This window comes from Girardinichthys multiradiatus, chromosome 4 (genome assembly GCF_021462225.1).
Source record: "Girardinichthys multiradiatus isolate DD_20200921_A chromosome 4, DD_fGirMul_XY1, whole genome shotgun sequence".
NCBI classification, from domain to species: Eukaryota; Metazoa; Chordata; class Actinopteri; order Cyprinodontiformes; family Goodeidae; genus Girardinichthys; species Girardinichthys multiradiatus.
The window spans coordinates 42,686,612-42,714,100 of NC_061797.1; the positions used below are offsets into that span (position 1 = coordinate 42,686,612).

The 27,489-nt window shown below is 41.1% G+C and overlaps 1 protein-coding gene across 3 annotated transcripts; it reads right to left on the reverse strand.

The window, feature by feature from the left end:
* On the reverse strand, positions 1–25,737 carry LOC124867410 (sodium/potassium/calcium exchanger 2-like). 3 transcript variants are annotated; one of them, XM_047363836.1, is made up of 12 exons: positions 25,670–25,737; positions 20,563–21,611; positions 17,369–17,518; positions 16,771–16,879; positions 15,435–15,485; positions 15,168–15,356; positions 14,128–14,205; positions 8,466–8,596; positions 6,360–6,593; positions 6,046–6,135; positions 5,087–5,253; positions 1–4,674 (listed from the first exon to the last, which is right to left on the reverse strand). In XM_047363836.1, exons 2-12 carry the CDS (start codon positions 21,457–21,459, stop codon positions 4,425–4,427), a joined length of 2,346 nt encoding a protein of 781 aa, XP_047219792.1. In that variant the 5' UTR covers positions 21,460–21,611; positions 25,670–25,737; the 3' UTR covers positions 1–4,424. The 3 variants fall into 3 exon arrangements, with proteins under 3 accessions (XP_047219792.1, XP_047219790.1, XP_047219791.1); XM_047363834.1 differs by having other exon boundaries at positions 15,435–15,488; XM_047363835.1 differs by lacking the exon at positions 25,670–25,737 and adding an exon at positions 22,225–22,347 and having other exon boundaries at positions 15,435–15,488.
* Positions 25,738–27,489: the final 1,752 nt, after the last annotated feature.

The following is a 27,489-nucleotide window of genomic DNA, read 5'->3' on the forward strand; positions in this document are numbered from 1 at the left end:
CAAACATCCGTCTGGACTCAGAAGTTGTAAGAACTCTGAGACAGAGTTTGGTTCTTCCTCTAAATGTGAGCAGAGACTAGAAAACATGAGATCTACAAATGTTTTCAGGGGTTTAAAGAAAAAGGATCAGTACCAAATTGTGGGGTTTAAATGTGGACCCAGAATAAATCTGATCCAGCACAGTTTCGATATTTCTGAGTTTACTGTTGTGCCCTTTTAAAGATGGGTCCAGATGTTATTTTTGTGATTAAATAAAAGTGTGAAGTTTTTGGGGGATTTGAAAACTGAATGAGATTCTGTTAAGAAGAACCAAATGAACTGGACAGAACTTGATGTAAACACCTAATCAGTGTTTGTATTTTATTTTGTAATGTACAGTACCAGTCCTAGTTCTGGACCTGGCTTCACATAAATGTTTGTGGATTTGGTTGAAGGAGGACCCCTGAGTTTAAACTTGAGGGTTTCATGAGTGTCAACCCAATGTGTGCGATTTGTTGCAGAAGAGACCAAAACTGGAACCCCAACAAGAATCCCAAGGAAAAAAAAAAAAAAAAGATGGAAGAACTGGGATTTTTGCTGCTTGGAAAAAGAAATAAAATAAAATAAAAATCACCTGTGGATTTTTGTTTAAAATGATTTTCCCAGAACTGAGTCCATAAATGTTTTGTTTGCTAGTTGTACAGAAATGTGAGTTTTTACAGACCTGCAGGACTGGAACTGTAAATAAAATCATTTAGAGCTCATCGTTAGGTTGTTTTACTTTTTTTAAGTAGAAGACGTGCCACTGAAAATATATTTGATGAAAATGTGTAACTGAATATTAATAATATGGAGCATAATTTCATTCAATAGAACGATATAAAAAGGCGATGTTAAAAATTCAAACGCCTGTTTTGTGTTTTATGGCAGTTTTAATCCCAAGGAACCGAAATGCAGGGATGTCTGAGAAAATGTTTTCTCTCGCTGTATTTTCTACAGTGCAGTTTGGTAATAGAATTAAACATTAGTACAGAAATTTCTCAAAATGCTCCATTGCCTTTAGATGTAGATTTATAAATTGTCCGTTAATGGGAACTGCATCAAGAAGCAGAATATCACCTTTTTTATTTAAATGGTCGATTTTGGTGTTTCAGACAAATCAAACCTCCAGTGCAGGTACATAAAGGTTTTCTATTGTGGCTACTACACAGTTCTGCAACTCCCAGTAAAAAATTGATTCAGGACAATCGCTAGTTTCTGTACAGAAAGATGTTACTGTGGGCTCCCTGCTCACGCTGCCCACTAGAAACAGCGGGAATCCCCATGGCAACCAGCGACTTTCTCCGTCACTGACAGGAAGGTTGAAACATGTTCGGTTTTGCAAAAGTAGCTACATCCCAGTGCAGCAAATTTGTTCTCAAATTTAGTTTTACAATAAATTAGATGAGTTCAGATTCACTTCCATCGGTTTCCAAAACTGTGGTGCAGAAAGAGCAAAATAAGGTGTTGCGTTTGCGTTGCTTCGTCATTTGTTTTAGTAGTGATGTTTGAATTTAACGACACATACCAAAAAAAAAAATTTAAAAAAATAGGACTACTGTGAATGTCAGCAAATAAAAAAAAAAAGAAACTTTGGTGCATCAGTTCATTATAAAACACCCAATAATATATTGGACTGGTCTTGAAAGCAACAAAGTTGAGCCATATTCAGTTATAAATGTTTTTTAAATGTTTCCAAAAGTCAAATATCACTTGTTTTCCCAAGAACCATTAATGCACCAGTTCCTCTTAACAAAAATAATTTATTGCAGCATGGAATTGCCGTCTCACAAATACATATACTTTATTTATCCGTGTTTGCATCTATTTTGATCCAAACAACAGCGGTTAACAGTAATGCAACAAAGTGACACCGCTCAGCTTTTCCTCATAGCTACAACAATCTGAAGCACTTAAAACAACGACTTTCTCAGACACTTTTCTCCCTTTGACATCAAAACAGGAACAAACAGATGTTTGGGGAAATACTGAGCAGAATTGGAGGCTCACAGGTCAGAAATACTAAGCTCAAAAACTCAGAGGTTGCATCAGTGAATCTGCAACTGCTGGAGCTGATGCATCTAGATAACCTGTTGACGTCTTTTCAGTGTATGGCATTTAAATCCCGAAGTGGAACGATCAAACAACTTAAACAAGTTTTTAAAACTATATTAAAAAAAGGTGCAAAAGTTTGAATTTCTGGTGGATTTTCTATAAATATTAGGCTTCTTCATGTAAACCAACATGGCTCTGTGTGAAAGTATAACTGCCCTCGTTGTTAAATCATGAATTAGATCAGCCCCGTTTTTTGTTTCAGGTTCTGTAGCCCGATACAGGGCCAAATACCGCTAGACCCATAAATTCAAGATATCACCTAAACAGAACCTGTCTGATAACATTGAGTAGGCCAAAATATCACCAAAAAGGTATACATTATACCCAGATCTTAAGAAACAAAGTCACCAACATCTATCAGTCTGGAAACTGTTGGAACCAGTGATAACCATTAACCACAAATGGAGCAAACCTGGATGAGTGGTAAATCTGCACAGGCTGGCCACCAGGAGCACATCAGTGACTCATTACAGAAGCCTACAGAAGAACGTAGAACATCTAAATCTCTGCAGGCTTCGCTTGCATCAGTGAAGATCAAAATTCAACAACGAGAAAGAGACTGGGGCAAAAAGGACCTCTATTGGACACTTCCAAGGCCAGAACTACTGCTGACCAAAAACACCACAATTTTCTCCAATCTTAGGAGACATGAAAGGTCAGGAAGATGACTACAGCAAAAATAACTTTACTGAAATTTTCTCCACCTTCTACATCACACTACTGTGATCTCCTGACCTGGACGACTTAATGTAATTGATAGAACCTTGAATTTGGGTCTCCACAGCGAAATCCCAAAGGAGATCTGGCCAGCAGTTTGTGTCCTTAAGCTCAAACATACTCGTGCTATGCAGCAGGACTAATGATCAGAATCACAACAGCAAGTGGTGGCGTGATATTGAGCAGGCCGTTCATGACCAAACACCTTATATGAAGATGAAAGGAAGAAATTCTGCAAAGAGTAGGTCAAAATCCTCCACAGCTATATAAAACAAAAAACAAAAAAAAAACTGCTTGCACAAATGCTTGATGGCAGTTGCTGCCGCCAAGAGTGGCAGTTATACTTCACAAAGAGCCAGCTTTTTCCTCTTGATAAATTAAATCATTTCAAGATGGCAAACAGAATCTGTAAAAGGGAAACTAATTTTTCAACGCACCGTAGGGCTTGCCACGTTAAAAGAAGCTTCAGCATCGAAGGTTTTTGTTATATACATAAATAAATAAAAACATTTTCCCCATCTTACATGGCATGGAAGGACGGGAAGTGGAAAACTGCTACCTTTAAAGAATAACAGGACCTGTAATCAGTGAAAGTAAATTTACTGACAGGGTTTCCTTCACCTTCTACATCACAGCACTAGTATGATCTTCAGCTCAGGTTATGAAACACTGGCCTTCAAACTGTAGTACATGTGCGCCATCTAGTGGCCAACAAGATGTTAAAGTATCATCTGAAAGGTACAGAAATTATAATATCAGGTTACGTTTGATCAGCAGTTAAAATATCAGGCTACTATTTTAATAAGTTTGATTCCGACTAAATGGCAAAAGTCTGCCCCCTGCTGACACAAACTGGTACTTCCAGTGTAGATAAACTATGGAGTCTAGGAATCCAGCAGTAATTTAAGGCTCTATGTAATCCAGAAACTATGGTTACATTAACTTTGTGGATTCTTTAGCTGCTCTTCGACAGATTAGATAATATTCCAATGTTCCAAAGTTCATTGTGTCTGTATACAATATAGTCTTTAGGTTCTTTTGTTATTACACCCACAATTATTTTGCCCCCCATGCGGACCACTGCAAACGGGAAAACCACATTATGGATTGGGAAAGGGCCAAAATCCCAGCATGGAAAACAACAAATTGTTGAAATATGGAGGCAGTGAAGATTGGAAAGCAAACGTACACCGCTATGGTGCTGAGGCTGAGGGAACCTTCCAGCATCCCTTCACGTGGAACGACATCCTCCAGCGATGAGCCGGCAGCCTCAGGGAACAACAGCAGACACCAATGATGAAGACTAAAGTCTCCATTGAAACATTTTATTAGACATAAAATTGTTTGTCTAATAACAAAAGAACCTACAGACTAGATTAGATAATAAATATTGGACTATTAAAATTATTGTATGCATACTTGCTGTGTGGGGCTTCAGATTAAAAATATGTGTGGTCACCTCAGTCATAATGATGGTACCTGGAGAACTAAGACATTTCTGAGGTGCACAAGGTTGGTAACAAATAAATCCCACAGAACCGATCAGGTCTGGAAATTTATGTCCATCGGTGCCATCAGATTGAAACTGGACAGATGAGAACCTGGTACTCCAGCAGGACACTGAAGACGACGAACACAAAGTACAGTATGAACATGGTGATGCCCAGCTTTTTGCTCATCTTCCAGCGACTGGCGGCGATGGAGATGATGACGAAGAGGAGCATGAGGAAGAGCAGCACGATGGTGCAGAACAGCCCGTTGGAGCTGACTGTTACAGCCTCGCCGTTGTGCAGCACAGAGTATAGGAGCCAAGGGATGGGCAGGCTGGAACCACACAGGACAGGTGTGGCTTTTTAGGTTATTCCAACCATTTCATTTTATTATAACACAGTCAGTTTTAAAATTTAACCAAAAATTTATGTTTGCCATAATTCTTGGAGAGAAATTATAATCAGCAAGTGAGAGTTTTACAAAAAAAAAAAAAGAAAAATCAGAAATCCGACCCAGCATGGAAACCTACCGAGTTAGTTACACTTGTTTGGGTTCAGGATCCAAGAGAAAGAACTTTTTTAAATAATTTCTTCTTCATAGCAGTTGATTTTCAGTAAGATACTTAGTATTTGGGTGATAAAAGAACTGTGGCCCCCTCCACATACAAAGTCGAATCACTGTTGGACTTTAACACAAAATTATATTTCCCATGAAAAAAAGAACTTCCAGTTACAGGATCGCTCACCCAACAGTGATGTCAAAGATGTTGCTTCCCACCGAGCTGGAGACGGCCATGTCTCCTAAACCTTTCCGAGCCACAATCACACTGGTGATGAGGTCTGGGATGGATGTTCCTGCTGCCAGGATGGTCAGGCCCATGACCTCCTCAGAAATACCAATAGTTTCACCTATCTGGGCACAAGCATATGAAGGAAAAAAAATGTCATCCATGGGAGCGATTCAAGGCCGGAACCACTGCCCTCTCACGTTGTTGGATGTTAAATCTGGTGTCAAAAAAACATTATGCTGACAGTCAAACACCTGATGAAAACCATAAATTCTGCTCGCCACCAGAAATCCTGAAGGAGAACTGTGACCTTAAGCTCTGGTGCACTTGGGTTAGCAGAACTGTAATTCAAAGCACACCAGCAAGTCTATCTCGGAATAGCTCAAAAAGAACATAAGGTTAGAGTGGCCTAGTTAAAGTCTGGACTAAAAACCTTCTGCGATGACCTTAAACGGTCCATTAATTTTTGAAACACTTTCAGTGTAGCTAAATTAAAATAATTCTGCAAAGAAGAGTGGGCCAAAACTTGTTGGTAAATTAAAACCTTGTATCCTTTTCCTTCCACTTCATAATTATGCCCCAATTCTGTGTTGGTCCATCAAAAGGCACTGTAAAAACAGTTTTGTTTCATCTGGGATTTTGATGTTTTTCCTGCCTTCAGGTTAGTCTGAGATAAACCAAAAACTTAATCTCCAGTTAACATAGAAAGAAACCAAAAAAATCCAGAAGGCTGAAAGTCATTTTCTGGGATGCAGTTGAAATATTTCAAAGTAAAAACATAATTTTTAAAAAAGGCACAGATTCGGCATCAATGCTTCATATTCATTATGAAGCATTGATGCCGTGGGCAGCAGTCAAGCCTCATATTTGTTTAAAATTCAGGGATCCAGAGTGAGATGTGTGAAGAATGGACCCACCTGATGAGCCCACCACACCATCAGGTAGGAGAAGATGCTAATCCAGAAGATGGAACCGAGGAACGTGAGGATTAAGAATTTTCTGGACGCCTGGAAAACAGTCCAACAGTGACCAAGTGCTACAGAAGTGTTGCAAAGCATTATCAAAACCCAGAGCATCTGAACGCATTTCATTAACTGCTGGAACAATGGGAACGGGGACTAATGGTGGAGTCAAATAAGAACCAGCAGAAATTTTGCCAGAAAATGATTTAAAATTCAGCTTTAGAACGTTTAAGATGTTTCGGAGATGAAAGAAGAGTGTCCTTGCTCACCGGCTTGCGGACGTCCGGCAGCGTCAGCCACAGCAAGAACATGATGGGCAGCAGCAACAGGTAGGTGGCCTGTTTGCGTGGCTTTGCAGGCCACTTCAAAGACAGAGGCGGGGTCTCCTCTTCTTCTTCATTATCCTCTTCCTTGCTCTCACTGGAGTCGCTGCTTTCATCTTCACCGCCGTCTTCCTCAGCGCTGTCCTGGGAGCCTCCAGATCTTCCTTCTGATGCCACTGCCTGCAGACAGAAGAATGCATCTCAAAGTAAAACCATCATCCTAACATTTGGATTTTGGTCCATCCTCTGCTCATTTCTTTATGCCAGTTTGGTTACAATGAACAAAGCAATCTTTTTAAGTGGTCCTGATAAACAGTTCTTCAGGCAAACTGAACGTCTTTTGGAGTTTTTCTTTGTGTGGAAAAAAAAAACAAAAAAAACAAAACATCTAAAGTCCAGTTTCCATCCAGCACCTCAACATTTTAGGAGAAATTATTTTCTCATTCTGTCCTACGAAACATTCAGGCATAAAAAGGCTGCTGAGCTGAACCAGTTCTGTCACCAAAATGAAGCTTTTATCTTGTGTCTTACCTGTAATTATTTTCAATATATTTTAAAAGATAAATCAGATTGTTTGTGTCATTTTTAGTGTTAATAGAATAGGGTAAAAAGCTTTGAATGAAATATCAATAAAAAATGTTTGCCCTCATTTATACATTCTTTAGAAAATATTTGGGAGAATAAATATTGGACAATGCCTTTATTGCTGGTAAGCAACAGAGCTGCTGTAAATGTTTTTTTTTTTTTTTCTTTTTTCTTGGGAACATCTTTGTCAGGTTATTTGTGCTAATTTTATATAGAACATGGTACAGCTCTGCTCTTGTATGATATTCTGATTTTCTTATACTAGCTCATTTAAAATAATCCAAAGTTGCCTAATAATGTTGCTGTATCTACTGTGTAGTTAGATAAGTGTAGTAGTTAGATAGTGTGCTGCAACTGCTTTCATTTTATAAAGCCATGAACTCAACTAAAAAAAAACTGATTTTGCTGAACACATCCAGTAAGTCTCTCTACTTGTACTGTGCAGGAACAGGTAAATCTAATCTAATCCTGGATGGATGCGCTAAGGAAATATTAAACGTGTTCCACACATGAATGCCCATTTTTACTATGCCAATAAAAGAAAACTTTAAACTTTTCTAAACTTCCATAGAGATGGAAAACTATATAACTAACTTCCAAATGGATTCAAATGTTTTTAAATACAATTTTGCCACATATCCGTCCTTCTCCAAAAGGACTCCACTTTACGCCACACAGCAGATCAAAATGCAACGATACATGAATAGAGTCTGGATTGTCTTGACTGGGGTGGAGGCACTGATGACCACACTGACCGCGTCGTGACATAAGCCTTTGTGGGAGCGTTGAAGTAGATGAAGCACTTTGCAGGCTAACATCAGTAACTTGAATTTGATGCGGGCAGCCAGTGGAGCTCAACAAACAGAGCAGTGGCTGATTAAAGACCAGATTGAAGATGAGACGCACCGCCGTGTTCTGCAGAAGCTTTACAGCGCAGGCTGGGACACCAACAAGGGATGACCACTGACTCCACCAGGAGCTCGGTGATGTGTTGGTTTAGCTACGGCATGATCCTACGTTCAACAATGCGAAGCCGCACGACCAAGAGGCAGAGGAAACAATCTTTAAAAATCAGCTGGTCATTGATTGGTTTTATCCAACTTTGATGGAGTAAGAGATGATGATTCATTTCAGATGTGGATGTCTGTGGTTGGTTTGGCTGAGAAGACGGGCAGTTCAGTTTTAGGGAAGTTTAGTTGGAGGTCATGAGCTTTCATCCACGTCCATAAGCCAGAGAGACAGTCTGAGATTGGTGCTGAGACCATGTGTGCATCAGGTGAGAATGACTAATCGATTGTGACCATGAATAACCTAAGCCTTAAATTAGTTTCATTAAAGAGAGGATGAGTTTTCTTGTCAACTAATTTCCAGATATCATGTTGTTATAAAAAGTACATCTGAAACTGTGGAAATTTCAGGAAAATTATGTGTTTGTTTTCAGCAGATTAAAAACTTTAAATGTCTTGCCTTTGACTCCTCTGGCCTTTCAGAGGTCTTCTGCGTGGTCTCCTCTGCAGGAGGCTGCGAGGTGGATGGCTGAGCTGCAGCGCCCCCTGGTGCTCCAAAAGAAGCAGTCTGCTCGCTCTTGGGTTTCTGACCTACGTGTTAAAGCAGAAAAGAAACAGAGCCAGTTGTCTATATGGCAGACATGCAGGACTAATACCATCTCATGTTTTTAAAGTTTAAACTGCAGAATAAATTCCGATTAACGTTTACTTCTGGTATTTACAAATAAATTTAAAATACATTTTTATTGAGATTCTGCACACTCAGTCACCATTTCCACATAAACAGCTGCATTTATCATCTATCAAAAAATAAAAGTGAATATTTTTAAACAAGCATGACAATTTACATATTCACATCCAAGATGTAATCTGCATTTGGTTCCCTTTGGTCTGATGTGCTAAAAGCATGTATGTGAGATATAACGCTTTAATTTCAGATGCTGATTTTTCTGAAAGGACGAGAGCTAACCAAACCTTGGTAAATCATAAATCTGTAATTAACCAAAGTTTCCAGTTTGACTAGCCACACACAGGCCAGATTACGGCCAGACCTTTAATAGACACTTAAACAGAACCTGTCTGACAACATGAAGTAGACTAAGAGATTTCAAAAAGGAACATCATGCCCTGAACTAAAAAAAAAAAAAACTGAACAGATGAGAAAATAGGGTCATGTACATCTCTCTATCTGGAAAGGCTTACATAGACATTTCCAAGACTTTAGGGCTCCAGAGTATCACTGTGACAGCCACTATCCACAAATAGAGAAAACCTGGAACAGTGGGGAACCTTCCCAGGAGCTGCCAGCCAACCAAAATTACTCCCAGAGTGCATCAATGACTCATCAAGAAGGTCACAAAGGAACCCATAACATCTAAACCACTGCAAACCTTACTTTCCTCAGAGTCAGTTCACTTTCATTTATGCAGAATCAATCTGTATTCAAGTAGCTTCAGATTGAGGGTTTAGTCAGGACCTTTTACACTTGTTTATTAAAGAAAACTTCAGCCAACATTGTTAGATGAAGAGTCTCAAACTCTGTCCTGCAACATTTAGATATATCCCTGCCCCGACACACCTGAATAAAATGGCTGAATTGCTTCTTCTGGAGAGGCCTGGTAAAGATCCATTCATTTAACTCAGGTGTGCCCAAACAGGGATGCATCTAAAGGTTACTGTTCCATTCAGGGACTGAAGTTGGAAACCCCTGGTTTAGGTTATAAGGTCATTTGTGGTCAGCAATGTATTTTGGTTGGGAGTTACGTTTCCTTCCACAAAGAGCAACAAATGTTTATTGATGAGACTCATCCATTCTGTAAAACTGAGAAAAGTGCAACTTAAAATTTCTTTGAGGTAATCCCTGACAATTGTCATGCCCAGAACCAGCCCAAGGCAAAAGTGAGCCAAGCTGCTGCTTAGGGCCACATACCTTCATAATCAACTGCTTCAAGTATGCTATGAGCCTACTTAACTGGAAATGTGCCGCCTGATGAAACTTTAATGGAAAAAAAGACAAAAATATTACATCTACGAAAGTTTAAAGTTTGCCATCTTCAGACAATCGACTTTAAAGCTGCTTTAAAGTGTTGAAAACTCAACATACAGGTCCTTCTCAAAATATTAGCATATTGTGATAAAGTTCATTATTTTCCATAATGTCATGATGAAAATTTAACATTCATATATTTTAGATTCATTGCACACCAACTGAAATATTTCAGGTCTTTTATTGTCTTAATACGGATGATTTTGGCATACATCTCATGAAAACCCAAAATTCCTATCTCACAAAATTAGCATATCATTAAAAGGGTCTCTAAACGAGCTATGAACCTAATCATCTGAATCAACGAGTTAACTCTAAACACCTGCAAAAGATTCCTGAGGCCTTTAAAACTCCCAGCCTGGTTCATCACTCAAAACCCCAATCATGGGTAAGACTGCCGACCTGACTGCTGTCCAGAAGGCCACTATTGACACCCTCAAGCAAGAGGGTAAGACACAGAAAGACATTTCTGAACGAATAGGCTGTTCCCAGAGTGCTGTATCAAGGCACCTCAGTGGGAAGTCTGTGGGAAGGAAAAAGTGTGGCAGAAAACGCTGCACAACGAGAAGAGGTGACCGGACACTGAGGAAAATTGTGGAGAAGGGCCGATTCCAGACCTTGGGGGACCTGCGGAAGCAGTGGACTGAGTCTGGAGTAGAAACATCCAGAGCCACCGTGCACAGGCGTGTGCAGGAAATGGGCTACAGGTGCCGCATTCCCCAGGTCAAGCCACTTTTGAACCAGAAACAGCGGCAGAAGCGCCTGACCTGGGCTACAGAGAAGCAGCACTGGACTGTTGCTCAGTGGTCCAAAGTACTTTTTTCGGATGAAAGCAAATTCTGCATGTCATTCGGAAATCAAGGTGCCAGAGTCTGGAGGAAGACTGGGGAGAAGGAAATGCCAAAATGCCAAAAGTCCAGTGTCAAGTACCCACAGTCAGTGATGGTCTGGGGTGCCGTGTCAGCTGCTGGTGTTGGTCCACTGTGTTTTATCAAGGGCAGGGTCAATGCAGCTAGCTATCAGGAGATTTTGGAGCACTTCATGCTTCCATCTGCTGAAAAGCTTTATGGAGATGAAGATTTCATTTTTCAGCACGACCTGGCACCTGCTCAGTGTCAAAACCACTGGTAAATGGTTTACTGACCATGGTATCACTGTGCTCAATTGGCCTGCCAACTCTCCTGACCTGAACCCCATAGAGAATCTGTGGGATATTATGAAGAGAACGTTGAGAGACTCAAGACCCAACACTCTGGATGAGCTAAAGGCCGCTATCGAAGCATCCTGGGCCTCTATAAGACCTCAGCAGTGCCACAGGCCTCCATGCCACGCCGCATTGAAGCAGTCATTTCTGCAAAAGGATTCCCGACCAAGTATTGAGTGCATAACTGTACATGATTATTTGAAGGTTGACGTTTTTTGTATTAAAAACACTTTTCTTTTATTAGTCGGATGAAATATGCTAATTTTGTGAGATAGGAATTTTGGGTTTTCATGAGCTGTATGCCAAAATCATCCGTATTAAGACAATAAAAGACCTGAAATATTTCAGTTAGTGTGCAATGAATCTAAAATATATGAATGTTAAATTTTCATCATGACATTATGGAAAATAATTAACTTCATCACAATATGCTAATATTTTGAGAAGGACCTGTACATTAGATGATTAGCTGAGGGATGATGAATCAGGCTGTTCTTCTACAGATGATCCACTTGGCCCTGTCGTTCAGTGTTTAACCCTGTCCCTCTCCTAGACAAAGCTATTGGCTGACGTTTTACTGTAACTAACTGTACGTCTGTATGACCTTTTCACCCTATAGACTTGAAAACCAACTCAGAGCTTATCTGCTTAGCTGTTTCTCTTCTAAATGAAGCCACTAAAATTAACTAAACATTAACTTTTTTTAAACATAGAAAGTACCCCTGGATCAGTGCTTTTGTGTTCTTTTGTGTCTCTGCTCTGTTCTCTCAAACCCCCAGTTGGCAGATGGCCGCTCACACCGAGCCTGGATCTGCTGGAGGTTTCTTCCTGTTAAAAAGGGAGTTTTTCCTCTCCACTGTCGCTACATGCATGCTCAGTATGAGTGATGGCTGCAAAGTCAATGCAAGCGACTGTCTACTATCTCTATATGCTCATCCGGGAGGAGTGAACACTGCAAGTCACTGACTCAATGCAATCTGCTGGCTTTCCTTTTTAACCAATTTGAATAAACTGAACTTGACTGCATTGTTGATAACTAGAATAAATTATGTCTCTAACTGACTTTAAATCTGTATGATTGGATTGAATTGTCAGTTTTTTTGCCTTGAGCTGTTTGTTGTGAAGTGGCGCTATACAAGTATAGATCTCTCTAAAAATGAAGAAACAGGAATGTTTTCCATTTTCCTTTAGTAGCCGCTTCGTTTTACATCAACTAAAGTCCTAAAAAGATATCTTGAAAACACAGATGTGATAAAAATTGGTCAAGCAGCTCTTCCTGTGCTCCCCCCTCTGAGGTAAAACAAATCATATTACTGCCTCTGAGCTGTTGTGTGAGCCTGTATGAAGTGTGTGTGGGAGAGATTTGAGTGCTCACAGATAAACACTCCTCTGAAGGATCCTCCCATCTGCATGTTAACCCTCGGAGCCGATTGATTCAAGCTCATTGAGGCCCCTCAAAGCTCTCTGCAGCGCGTCTTTGCCGTGCACATCTGAGTCTCAAGCACCTCATTAGTGCATAATGTGATGCAGGGACACAGAGTTTAAAAGTCAGCACTGATTGAAGAGGACACCCTCCTTAGACCGTCTCTTACAGTCATCACAGAAACATTAAAACATTTAAATATATAACATGACTACCATCACATTTGAAAGGATTTCACTTTGGTTCTTCAATCAACATACTTCCTTCCACAGCCAGGGTTTTGGACTGAAGGAAAAAATTAGACTACCTTAAGAAAACCACCTTTTGTAACTGAGCTGCTACCACACCACACTGCCAGGCCTTTTTATATAAAACTATTATAAAAACTTCAAAAAATAAACATAAATCCCGGATCCAAGCGGCTGAAATGAGCTTCCTCCGATGGGTGGCTCAACTCAGCCCGAGAGATAGGGTCAGGAGCCGCTGCTTCTCCACATCGACAGGAGCCAGTTAAGGTATTTCAGGCATCTGATCAGGATACCTCCTAGTGCATCACACTAGGAAGAGATCCTGGGGAAGACCCAGAACTCACTGGAGGGTCTATATATCCTGGTGGTTGTTAGGAAATGATTTATCATGGCACTTTAGGCAGCAGCGTCACCATATGTGATCTGTTACCTGTTGCATTTGGGAAAGCTCAAACAATTCATTTTTTTACAACTCGTGCCTAATGCTTTTAAGCTGGAAGTCACTCTGTGATCCTGCGGTTAAACTGAACTGATGACTAAACCCAAGCCTGAGTTTAATGTGCAGAATCAAGATGGGTTTAAAGAAACAAGAAACAGCATCACGTTCTGTGGATTGGGACAGGCACAGTTAAATGTGGATGATCCACTGTATGTAACGGATCTAATTATAATGCAGCAAGGAACAGGAATTTAAGATGGTATCCATGTTGAAACTGATTTAATGTGTTTATTGTTATACTTTACATTTAAATATCCATTATTTACTCCCAGCCCCTCCCCCATTTGCCACACAACAAGGCTGCATTTCTGCTTTGAAAAGCTAATTTCTAATTTCACAACAACAGCTTTTTGACGGTATTAGAAACCTTTAGAAACTTAGTCAGAGTACCTAACAGCAAAACTAAAATCCATCCTTTGTCAGTTTGTAAATTGGAAAATCCGTAGAGTTGTGAGTTTAGTGTTCAAATGTAGTCAACAGGTCTGAGATGTATTTGAAGATAGTAGCATTTAAAGTGGGATTGTTTTAGGTACTTAGTAGTCACCGTGTTATCTGCAGTGGACATTATATTGTACTTTATCTGGGCAAATAAAGCCAGCTAACACGTCATTCCCTGATCTTCATCAGTCTGTCTGGAGGCCCACTTTTAGTGGTTTCTTTATTCCAGAGAGCCGGCAGATTTTAAAGTACGACTCACTCACCTTCGGCATGGGGGTGATGTGACCAGTTCTCTTGGTTCTCTCTCACTGGAACATCCAGAGGTTTTACTTTGTTCTTTGCTGCAATTAAGAGAACAGTCACTTATACAGAGATCCGAGATGCCCCCTTTTTCCTCAAGCTGTTCTGAGTGACCACTTCACCGAATCTTTGAGCTCAACACACAGCAACCATAGTAATGAGCCTCAATTAGGCACAAACACTGAATTCATGAAGGATAAAAGGGAGTCATCCACCCACATGTCAGCCGGCTGCATGCGAGGAGTTATGCAACGCTGAAAGAAAACGGCTCATCTAGCGTCTACCAATAAACACAAAAATATAAACAGACTGGTGAACTGATGGATCCGAAGCTCATTTTTCTAGCCTTCATAACACCACAGCCACATGGAAGCTTTTTAGCAAAACAAGAACCTGCACAGAGAACCCACATCCACAGAACAAAAAGCACATCATCCAAACAAACATGCAGCTACTTTTTACAAACCAAAACACATTTAATTTACACCAGCAGCACTCTTAAAACATTATAACCAGTTCTAACTTAACATATTCTGTTTTACTTTCTCCAAAAAAGCTTAAGAAACAGTTCTCCATACTTTCTGCAGGTCATTTAAATCTTTCTTTTGACTAATAAAAATCTTAGCACTGAATTGTTCAATGATAAAATGGCAAATCCAAAAACAACATGGCAACTGTATTTTTAAGCCCTTATAAGCAGTCCATTGCAAAAATCAGAATTACAAACAATTTTCAAATGTAAAATACTTTTCGTTGTATCATTAGATGACCTTGTTTTATTTATTGTCCCATATTAATAAGCTAAACAATCCAAAAAAAAAAGAAACTGGAAAAAAAAATGGAACTAGCAGCCAAAGTTTAAGGGGAAATGATAAACCTTCAAAAAGTCTGGAGAACCTCTCCTCAAGACAACATTTAAAAATTACAAGAAAGCCTGGCTGTTTGGGGCGAACATAACGAATGATTTAGAAAAGGACATGACACCAATGTTTCTACGGCTTACCTTTCTTCTGTACAAGCCCCTCCCCTTTGACATCACCGTTAAAGGACGTTTCTGATTGGCAAAAGTGGACAACAGAAGACTTGACATGAGTCACCTCCACACTATCTTCAAACTTTCTGTTTGAAAGTAGTTCAGACATGAAATGAGGACAACGTCTGACAATGGAGCTGCCACTAAGGTCACCGGCATCTACGGCGAGAATCCAAAAGATTAGAAACACCAACGTAACTTCTCTGTTTTTCTTTCAATACATCTCGCCACCCTTACCTTTTGTGATTTTCTTTCGCCGGCTGGCTCTTATGGCCATTCTGAGGACTGCTTCTAAGACGGGAAACACAGGTATGACATGGTAGAAATTACCCAGAAGGTCTTATTCATTCTTAATTCAGGTTCAATTAAAATTTAAAAAGCAATCTCCTTTAATAAATCTTGATTTGCAGGAAAAACAGAATCACAACATTAAAATCTTCTGTTTCACAGAAGACTGGCTACCAGGCTGGTCCAATTTAGCCATGAAATCTCCCACACTAAAATGACAGGTGTTTCAGTTTCATTGTCCAACTACTGTATATATTTGAGCCTGTATGTACAGTGGGGAGAACTAGTATTTAATACACTGCCTATTTTCCAGGTTTTCCCACTTGCAAAGCAAGTAGAAGTCTTTAACTTTTATCATAGGTACTCTTCAACTTAGTGATTTTTTTAAGTAATTAATTTCCATTGTATGGCATGACAAATATTTGATACCTCAGAAAAACAAAACTTAATATTTGGTACAGAAACCTTTGTTTGCAATTACAGATACCCATTACAGATCATATCCACATACAGATCTTCTCCAGATCCTTCAGGTCGCTGTATAGTTCTGGACTGATCCCTCACCTTACTCGTGATCATTGATGCCCCCCGAGGTGAGACCTTGCATGGAGCACCAGACCGAGGGAGACTGACATCTTAAACTTCTTCCATTTTTTTATAATTGCTCCAACAGTTGTTGCCTTCTCACCAAGCTTCTTGGCTATTTTTCTGTAGCCCATCCCAGCCTTGTGCAGGTCTGCTATTTTATCCCTGATTTCCTCACACAGCTCTCTGATCTTGACCATTGTGGAGAGGTTGGAGTTTGATTGATTGAGTGTGTGGACAGGTGTCTTTTATACAGATAACGAGTTCAAACAAGTGCAGTTAATACAGGTAATGAGTGGAGAACAGGAGGGCTTCTTAAAGAAGAACTAACAGGCCTATGAGAGCTGGGATTCTTACTGGTTGTTAGGTGATCAAACACTTATACAATAAAACGTAAATTGTTTATTTAAAAATCACACAATGTGATTTTCTGGATTTTTGTTTTAGATTCCATCACTCACAGTTGAAGAGTACCTATAATAAAAATGTAAGACTTCTACAGGCTTTGCAAGTGGGAAAACCTGCATAATTAGCATTGTATCAAACTTGTTCTCCACACTGCATAATTGTGTATCGACACAGATTTGACAGAATCCTTAATTAAAACGGGTGAACCCAATTCTTGTTTTGAAAAGTAATCATTTAAATGAGTGTGGTTGGGATCACCATGTAAGACCATCAAGAAACCAGTGTGATCTACCTTCTCCCAGTGGGTCGAGTGTGCACATCATCAGCTGGAAGATGGTGCTCCTCAGAGACATGTTGTGGAGGGATGCTGAGCTGCCACCTCGCTGTAAAACAGGACGTACCTGCAGATCAGCAGAGACGTGGTCAGATAGAACACTAAAGATCTAAACAGTTCATGCAACATGTAACTACTGTGGACCTTCGAGAGGAAATCAACCTGATGTGCAGCAGGAAGCATGTAGGGTGTTGTTGCAAGAAACTAGTAAGATTATTTTCCATCTCCTAAACAAGAAGAAGCATGTGTTGCTCTCTTTCCTGGGAGTATCAGTTAATCTTCTTGGCAAAAATGCTTTTAGATCACCCACTCAACTATTTGTCAGTACACAAGTTGAGTTTCAGCAATGATCTAATTTCATTCAAGTCAGATTTAGCATTATTTCTCCATTTTACTGCTCAAAAACAAATATTATAAAAAGGTATAAATAAGTATTATGTAAGGAACAGTTATTTGTTTATTTGCAGCCAAAAACTTCTTTTTCAAGTTTGAAGAAATAAGTCCAGATTGTAAGGCCTGTTTGATGATATGAGATGTGTAACAGAGGCTTTCGTACCCTGAGCAGAGCTTTGTCCTCTTGTGATTCTGGTTGCAGGCTGTTGTGCTGAGGGCTGCTTGGTACAGGTGGTACCACTTCATGCTTGGGTTTGCTCTCCGTTTTTTTGGGATCTGCAGCAGGACGTGGAGGTTGTGCAGCCTCACTATCCTGGAAGTTCAGAAACAGCTTTGCAGTTACACAAACAGTGCTGTGAAAACATCTGCCCTCTTACAGATTTCATTTGGTTTTGGTTTTTTAATTTGTCACAATTAAGTGTTTGAGATCAAACTAAATTTAAAATCAGATCAAACTAATCAGAATAAATACAGAAGGCAGTTTTAAAATTATGACTTCATTCATTAAAGAAAAACAAATGCCAAGATGGTCCCATGTGAATATATAACTGCCCCGTCTGTTAATTGACGGGATTTATTATGATTTTTTTTATCTAAAGAATTTAAAGAACAGATGAGGAACAGTCATTGGCATCTACTAGTCAGGAAAAGGTAGCAAACCCATTTCTAAGGCTTTAGGACTTCTGTGAACCACAGCAAGAACCACAATCTACAAATGGAGAAATCATGGCCCAGTGGAGAACATTCCCAGTAGTGGCTGGCCTGCCAAAATCACTCCAACAGTGCAGTGACGACTCATCAAAGAGGTCATAGAAAAATCCAGGAACACATCTAAGGCACTGCAGTCCTCAGTTAAAGTTAGTTTCAAGATTCAGGCCAGAGGTAGCCTGACTGCCATTAGGTACCAAGATGAGATCCTCAGACCCCTTGTGAGACCATATGCTGGTGCGGTTGGCCCTGGGTTCCTCCTAATGCAGGACAATGCTAGACCTCATGTGGCTGGAGTGTGTCAGCAGTTCCTGCAAGATGAAGACATTGAAGCTATGGACTGGCCCGTCCGTTCCCCAGACCTGAATCCGATTGAGCACATCTGGGACATCATGTCTCGCTCCATCCACCAACGTCACGTTGCACCACAGACTGTCCAGGAGTTGGTGGATGCTTTAGTCCAGGTCTGGGAGGAGATCCCTCAGGAGACCATCCGCCGTCTCATCAGGAGGATGCCCAGGCGTTGTAGGGAGGTCATACAGACACATTTTGACTTGTTTTAAGGACATCGCATCAAAGTTGGATCAGCCTGTAGTGTGTTTTTCCACTTTAATTTTGTGTGTGACTCCAAATCCAGGCCTCCATTGGTTAATAAATTTGATTTCAAGGGTGGCAAAACCAGTTATTAGAGGCCGATTTTTTATTTATTTATTTTTACACATAGGGCTATGTTATTTTGGATAGCTTTTTCCACCATGAATAAATGAAAACTGCTTTGATTAAATCATGATTAATCAATTATTGAAATAATCGTCAACTAATTTTGTAATCGGATAATTGTTAACTGGAGTTCACACACGCTAAAATATGCTATTTGCTCCAAGAACAAACCACTCAGCAGTAATTAGGCCAAAATTGTACCAAAAAATATAAATATTTTGCATTTAAGATGAAAGCCCTTCTTTGTGTGTAAATCTCTTTCCAAGTAGAATAATTTTAGCTACACCTGGTTTGAATCCTGTGAAAATAAATAAATCTCCAATTAAGCTCCTTTTGCTTTTGGATTAATCGAAAAAAATAAATCGACATTATTCGATTCTCAAAATCGTAAACTACAACCCTAGTTATGACACATTTTTTTATTTTCCTTTTGGATTAATACATTATTTTGACTTTGGGAATGTCAATCACTAAATGGCTTCTGATTTTTCAAGTCAATGGCAAAACACAAAAACAGAAGGAGGCACAGATTATTTGGTTTAAAAGGCATATGATTGAAAAAAATAATAATCTTATCATAATTGAATCAGAAATATTTTCATTTTCAGGAAAATCCCTCAAAGCAACCTTTACAACCCTAAGAAAATTTTGCCTCCATTCCAGCTGAATAAAATTTGGTTAGAGCCACAAAAGCAACATGACTCTTCCAAACAAGATGTCTTTAGAATACCTACTATACTACAAACCTGTAATCGCTCGATCTTTTATTTTTATTTTAAACTGAAAAATTTAAAAGCTACTGGCCAGACCTCTCTGTAAATCTACCAAACTGACTTTAGATATAGTTTCTCACCTGTAGAACAACATATCATGGTCGATTGGCTATTTTGTTGTAAAGGTTTTGTTAATCAAGGTGAAATGGGCCCAAAACAAGCTGCTGTGTGCGCATACCTCTGATGATGTCACAAAAAGCACCATGAAACTGATTAGAGTACTTTTGAGTGCATCAATTTTCCCTTTGTTTTTCCCTCCTTAGTTGCAGGTTTTCAATCAAATCCCTCCTTTAAAAATGTTTGAGTCATTTATAAGAAGCCTGGATAGTTAAGTTGATATGTTCCATGATTTTTAGGGTCCTAATGGGAAGCAGTACAAAAACCAAACAAACGATAAATGACCTCCGAAAACTCTGAAAGAGATGTTCTTCAGGTAAGCTATTGTAGTACAAGTTTGTACAGCACACAAGGCCACTGTGCTGAGAAATAATTTTCTTATTTGATGAGTGGTGAATTTGCCCAGGAAGCAACCAGATGGGAAAACAGTTTGGTTAGAAAGTATTCTGTGATATGCTGCACACTTCTGTACCCAGCTATGTTTTAGGTATTAATGTACATTTGTTAAATTACGTAAAAATAAATACACCAGTGGATGGTGCCTTTAAGATGTTCGTCAGATTTGAGCTGATTTTGCAGTGATCTGCAGCGAACAATGGTTTAAAAAAAAAACATTTTCATCTGTATGACCAACAACAATTACTCTGATGAATAACGAGCAGTTCAGGCTAAAGAACCTGACTAAGAAAACCCATCAACCATTCTCGTTTACGAATTAGAATATACAATCATTTATTATTATTATGGCTCTGCTCATTTAATTTTTGAACGTCCTTAATTGTTGATAACATAAATAGAATCTCTGTTATTTCGGAGATCATAAAACTGCAGGAGTTCATGTAAAACATAAGCTTTCAGTTACTGGTGTTTTATGATTTAAACACCAGCTGGAATATTTTCACAGAAAAGCTGCTTGGAGATAATTTATCTGCAAATGGACCACAGGATTTCCTGAAATGAGAATTTTAACACTTCCGACCCAGATGTGAGTCCAAAGTTTCTGCTGACTCACCTTCTCCGGCTCTGCTGAGTTCCTTACCTTGACGATGCTCTTGTGCTTGTTGAGCTGGCGTTTGAACGTCCGCTCAAGCTGACTGTTGAACTTCATGAAGACCACATAGCTCACGTAGCCCAGCACTAGTATGATGCTCTCCCACCACCAGATCATGTTGTCCGAGAAGAAGGCAATGAGCATGATGAGGTCCAGGATGTAGAAAGTCACATCCCTGAAGAGCGGCCACCAGGTGAGGCGCAGCATCTCCCGGGAGACGATGGCACACATACCAATCACAAATAGGATGTTGAAGACAGCCGAGCCCACGATGGTGCCGATGCCCACGTTGCTGTGGGAGATGAAGACACCGATAAGGGAGGTGAAGAGCTCCGGGGCAGAGCCTCCAGCCGCCATGAAGGTGGCTCCAGCCACGTCGTCTGAGATCTCCAGCTTGGCAGTGATGACCTCCAGCGCAGGAACGAAGAACTCGTCGCAGACGATGGCCAGAGCAACAAACATGTAGATCATGCCAGTGACATGCAGGAACACCCAGCCTTGCCGTCTCTGCCGTACTGAGAAGTAGTCTTCTGGATAGTCCACCTTACTTTGTGGGGGCTGGAGGGGTTGTTTGGGAGGAGCTGTGGTGGTCAGCGGCGGGGGAGTTGGACGTGCTCTGGGTAGCCGTGGATGCACGTAGATGCACTGCTCTAGATCTGTCCTGTTGACGATCATCTCCTCCTCAGTCTCATTGGATGCTCTCACCTCCCGAAGTCCGACCTCCACAGCATCCTCACCGCCCCTGTCTGATCCAACATCGGTCCTGATAGGGGCTTGAGGCTGCCTGGTCTTCAGACTCAGTGTGTAGATGAAACACAGCAGTATGCCTGAGACTAAGAAGAGGACACGGCTGCGCTTGAGCCTCCTCCTCTGAGGCGACTGCATGTTCACCGTCTAGAGTCCCAGCAGGAAGTTAGATCAGATGCATTGCTATTCCGCGGTGGCTTCTGTGCCGTTATGTGGTGAGAAGACTCCACAAACGGAGCTGAGGCAGAAAGAGAGTGGGGTTTATCTTTTCACAGCCGGGCGGCTTCAACCTGTGGAAGGCCAGAGAGCAGAAAATCATGAGCATGTGCAAGTTTTTACCTCTCAGTGTGCATGACTACCAATCTGAAGCAGAGAGGTGAGTGTTTGTCGGGGTTGATGGAGGATGCAGACAGCCACATGTTGCCATGGCTACATAATCACTCAGGCTCTTGATTGTCACGAAACCTGAGTCCACCGAGACACGTTCCGCGCGTTAAAATGTGCAGAAAACAGCGCATTTATGATGTCAGTTCACCTGGGAGTCTGAACTGCGCTACAATCAACAACAGGAGTGCACATGAGCAGAAAGTGATGAGACATTCATTTAAACCAGCGGGCTGAGATTCTGAGGTTCATGAAAGCCGAACAGCTGCAACTGAAAAGAGAGTCGAGCAAGTGTAAGGATAACGCGAATCATGACGCAGTTTTACTCTTCGTTTTCTTTACCGCTTTTAAATAAAAATAAAATGAATATGCTAAAAAAACATAAAGCAGTGATGTTCAGTGTTGGGCTGGGTGTGGTCACCCAGGTGTTAACTTGTTCCATCCGATTGTCTCATTCAATAATGTCGAATACTAAAGATGAAGCGTATTTATGTTCGGTCTGCCAGTTGTCCTCCTTACCTGAAGGTGTGTTTTAGGAGAAGCACCTACCGGACTCCTGCCCAGGTGAAAGGATGATAAAGGGTGTATTCACACCTGCCACTTTTGGTCCGCTTTAAACGGACCACAGTTTCCCTCCTTGGTCCGGACCTTTTGCGCAGGTGTGAATACACTCAAGCGAACTCTGGTCCGGACCAAACAACCGGACCGAGACCCACTTTTTGAGGTGGTCTCTGTCCGCTTCCAAACGGACTCTGGTGCGGTTCGCTTGTGGTCTGAATACAAACCGGCCCCGATCCGAACCAACTACAAAAAGCGTACATCTTTGGACATAAAAAGCCACCGTAGCCGGTAGCAAAGGTGTGTGTTGTAAGGTAATCATACCTGATAAGCTTTGTGTTGCTTAGCAACGCTACTGGCTTGTTGTGGGACAAGGCACGTAGAGAACGTCGGCGTTCAGCACGCATTCTCCGACGGGGTTCCAACATTATAAAGGGAACGTCTCAAAATCTACCCTAAATGAGCTGCTCTTCACTCTCACAATAATATTGCAGCTGTAATAACGGCACAAACATGCAGAACAGAGATGCTGCAGCACGTCTACAGTTGTTTTCCTAAATGTGGGTCTGTGCTCTGTCCCGCCCCCGTCATTTCTGTCCAATGGGAACAATGATAGTCACCCGCGTGGCTTTGTTTACAAGTAATAGTTCACTTGTAAACAGTACAATGTGAAAACAAACGGTACCACATGAAAAAAATCAAGTTCGCTTTTGGTTCGGACCAAAGGACTTTCCTGGTGTGAATACACCCTCAGTGTTTAGTATGGTTCTGGTTTTCAAGATGGACCCAATCTTGTCCAGAAACCCCTATACTGAAATCATGGTGTGTTTAAAAAGTTTGAGGGATGTTTAAACAGTACAATGTGAAAACAAACGGCTTTTGCTTTAAACGGACCACAGTTCGTTTCCCCCTTTGGTCCGGACCTTTTGCGCAGGTGTGAATACACTCAAGCGAACTCTGGTCCGGACCAAATAACCGGACTGAGACCCACTTTTTGAGGTGGTCTCTGTCCGCTTCCAAACGGACTCTGGTGCGGTTCGCTTATGGTCTGAATACAAACCGGCCCCGATCCGAACCAACTACAAAACGCGTACGTCTCTTTGGACATAAAAAGCCACCGTAGCCGGTAGCAAAGGTGTGTGTTGTAAGGTAATCATACCTGATAAGCTGTGTGTTGCTTAGCAACGCTACTGGCTTGTTGTGGGACAAGTTACATAGAGAACGTCGGCGTTCAGCACGCATTCTCCGATGGGGTTCCAACATTACAAGTCCTTCTCAAAATATTAGCATATTGTGATAAAGTTCATTATTTTCCATAATGTCATGATGAAAATTTAACATTCATATATTTTAGATTCATTGCACACTAACTGAAATATTTCAGGTCTTTTATTGTCTTAATACGGATGATTTTGGCATACAGTTCATGAAAACCCAAAATTCCTATCTCACAAAATTAGCATATTTCATCCGACCAATAAAAGAAAAGTGTTTTTATTACAAAAAACGTCAACCTTCAAATAATCATGTACAGTTATGCACTCAATATTTGGTCGGGAATCCTTTTGCAGAAATGACTGCTTCAATGCGGCGTGGCATGGAGGCAATCAGCCTGTGGCACTGCTGAGGTCTTATGGAGGCCCAGGATGCTTCGATAGCGGCCTTTAGCTCATCCAGAGTGTTGGGTCTTGAGTCTCTCAACGTTCTCTTCACAATATCCCACAGATTCTCTATGGGGTTCAGGTCAGGAGAGTTGGCAGGCCAATTGAGCACAGTGATACCATGGTCAGTAAACCATTTACCAGTGGTTTTGGCACTGTGAGCAGGTGCCAGGTCGTGCTGAAAAATGAAATCTTCATCTCCATAAAGCTTTTCAGTAGATGGAAGCATGAAGTGCTCCAAAATCTCCTGATAGCTAGCTGCATTGACCCTGCCCTTGATAAAACACAGTGGACCAACACCAGCAGCTGACACGGCACCCCAGACCATCACTGACTGTGGGTACTTGACACTGGACTTCTGGCATTTCCTTCTCCCCAGTCTTCCTCCAGACTCTGGCACCTTGATTACTGAATGACATGCAGAATTTGCTTTCATCCGAAAAAGTACTTTGGACCACTGAGCAGCAGTCCAGTGCTGCTTCTCTGTAGCCCAGGTCAGGCGCTTCTGCCGCTGTTTCTGGTTCAAAAGTGGCTTGACCTGGGGAATGCGGCACCTGTAGCCCATTTCCTGCACACGTCTGTGCACGGTGGCTCTGGATGTTTCTACTCCAGACTCATTCCACTGCTTCCGCAGGTCCCCCAAGGTCTGGAATCGGCCCTTCTCCACAATCTTCCTCAGGGTCCGGTCACCTCTTCTCGTTGTGCAGCGTTTTCTGACACACTTTTTCCTTCCCACAGACTTCCCACTGAGGTGCCTTGATACAGCACTCTGGGAACAGCCTATTCATTCAGAAATTTCTTTCTGTGTCTTACCCTCTTGCTTGAGGGTGTCAATAGTGGCCTTCTGGACAGCAGTCAGGTCGGCAGTCTTACCCATGATTGGGGTTTTGAGTGATGAACCAGGCTGGGAGTTTTAAAGGCCTCAGGAATCTTTTGCAGGTGTTTAGAGTTAACTCGTTGATTCAGATGATTAGGTCCATAGCTCGTTTAGAGACCCTTTTAATGATATGCTAATTTTGTGAGATAGGAATTTTGGGTTTTCATGAGCTGTATGCCAAAATCATCCGTATTAAGACAATAAAAGACCTGAAATATTTCAGTTAGTGTGCAATGAATCTAAAATATATGAATGTTAAATTTTCATCATTACATTATGGAAAATAATGAACTTTATCACAATATGCTAATATTTTGAGAAGGACCTGTATAAATGGAACGTCTCAAAATCTACCTTGAATGAGCTGCTCTTCACTCTCACAATAATATTGCAGCTGTAATAACGGCACAAACATGCAGAACAGAGATGCTGCAGCACGTCTACAGTTGTTTTCCTAAATGTGGGTCTGTGCTCTGTCCCGCCCCCATCATTTCTGTCCAATGATCGTTACCCGTGTGGCTTTGTTTACAATAGTTAATTTATAAAAAGTACAATGTGAAAACAAGCGGTACCAAATGAAAAAATAAAGTTCGCTTTTGCTTTAAACGGACCAGAGTTCGTTTCCCTCCTTGGTCCGGACCTTTTGCGCAGGTGTGAATACACTCAAGCGAACTCTGGTCCGGACCAAACAACCGGACTGAGACCCACTTTTTGAGGTGGTCTCTGTCTGCTTCCAAACGGACTCTGGTGCGGTTCGCTTATGGTCTGAATACAAACCGGCCCCGATCCGAACCAACTACAAAACGCGTACGTCTCTTTGGACATAAAAAGCCACCAAGCAAAGGTGTGTGTTGTAAGGTAATCATACCTGATAAGCTTTGTGTTGCTTAGCAACGCTACTGGCTTGTTGTGGGACAAGGCACGTAGAGAACGTCGGCGTTCAGCACGCATTCTCCGACGGGGTTCCAACATTATAAAGGGAACGTCTCAAAATCTACCTTGAATGAGCTGCTCTTCACTCTCACAGTAATATTGCAGCTGTAATAACGGCACAAACATGCAGAACAGAGATGCTGCAGCACGTCTACAGTTGTTTTCCTAAATGTGGGTCTGTGCTCTGTCCCGCCCCCATCATTTCTGTCCAATGGGAACAATGATCGTTACCCGTGTGGCTTTGTTTACAAGTAATAGTTCACTTGTAAACACTACAATGTGAAAACAAACGGTACCACATGAAAAAAATCAAGTTCACTGTTGGTTCGGACCAAACGACTTTCCTGGTGTGAATACACCCTCAGTGTTTAGTATGGTTCTGGTTTTCAAGATGGACCCAATCTTGTCCAGAAACCCCTATACTGAAATCATGGTGTGTTTAAAAAGTTTGAGGGATGTTTTCTAAAGACACTGTAGGATATTGTATTTACAGAAAAGTATGCCAAAATTAAAAAAAATTAACTCAAATGATTTTTTTTTTTAAACAGAAGAAAATGTTTGCTATTACATATCAATTACTGCCATTATGTGTATTGTCTACAGATCAAAAATATTTGAATCATTTTTCATTTAGTCAGAACAATCCAGGTCTGACTCAGGTGTGTTAAAGCAGGGAAACGTCTAAAACATGCAGCAGTGTGCCTTTCGGAGCAGGGATGAAAAACAGTGAAGTTTTGTGGTTCTAGGCAGGAGTGTCAAACTCCAGTCCTGGTGGGCAGGTGTCCTGCAACTTTTCTAATGACCTAATTATGTGATCCAGGTGTGCTGACACAGACACATTTAAAGGTTGCAGGACACCAGCCCTCCAGGGTTGGAGTTTGACACTTGTGTTTTAGAGCTAAATGTAAATTAATTACTCTGATAAGTAAAAAGTGGAAACTTAAAATAGACTGTTAGCAGACTAAGCAGAGACACCCAGACTTCCCTCTCCCCACACACCCCCTCTGGGGGAAGCCCAGGGCATTCCCAGGCCAGCTGAGATACATAGTCCCTCCAGCGTTTCCTGGGCCATCCTTTGGGCCTCCTCCCACTGGGACGTGCCTGGAATCCCTCCCGGGGGAGACGTCCAAGAGGCATCTAAATCAGATGCCCGAGCCACCTCAACTGACTCCTCTTGACTTAACCCAAGTTTCCAATGTTGCCATGTTTCTGTGATGTTTTAGATGATACTGCATGTAATAAAATACATTCTCACTATAAACATATTAATAAGCACCATAATTGCCATTTTATGATGAGGTTATTAGTGAAAATGTTTATTTGGTGGCAAAATTTACATTCAACATGGCAGCCTTAAGAATCCATATCAGGGGGTTCAATTTTGTTTCATGACCCCACCCAGAAATCACATGGAAAGCCTCATGCTTTCAGCAAGAAGTGAATTATAAAAACGTATCTTCATTAAAGATCGCAAACATCCCCTAAAACACTGATAGATTATAAAATAGGTTATTTAAAAATAGGTTCCTGTAACCGGTGGGTTGCCGGTTCGAACCCTCGTTCTGTCCATCTCAGTCATGACAATGACACTTCACCTGCTTTGCCTGCTGATGGTGGTCAGAGTGCTCAGTGGTGCTGATTGTATGGCAGCCTCACTTCTGTCAGTTTGCCCCAGGGCAGCTGTGGCTACAATGTAGCCTACCACTGTCAGTGTGTCAATGTGTGGATGACTGACTGTAGCGTAAAGCACTCTGG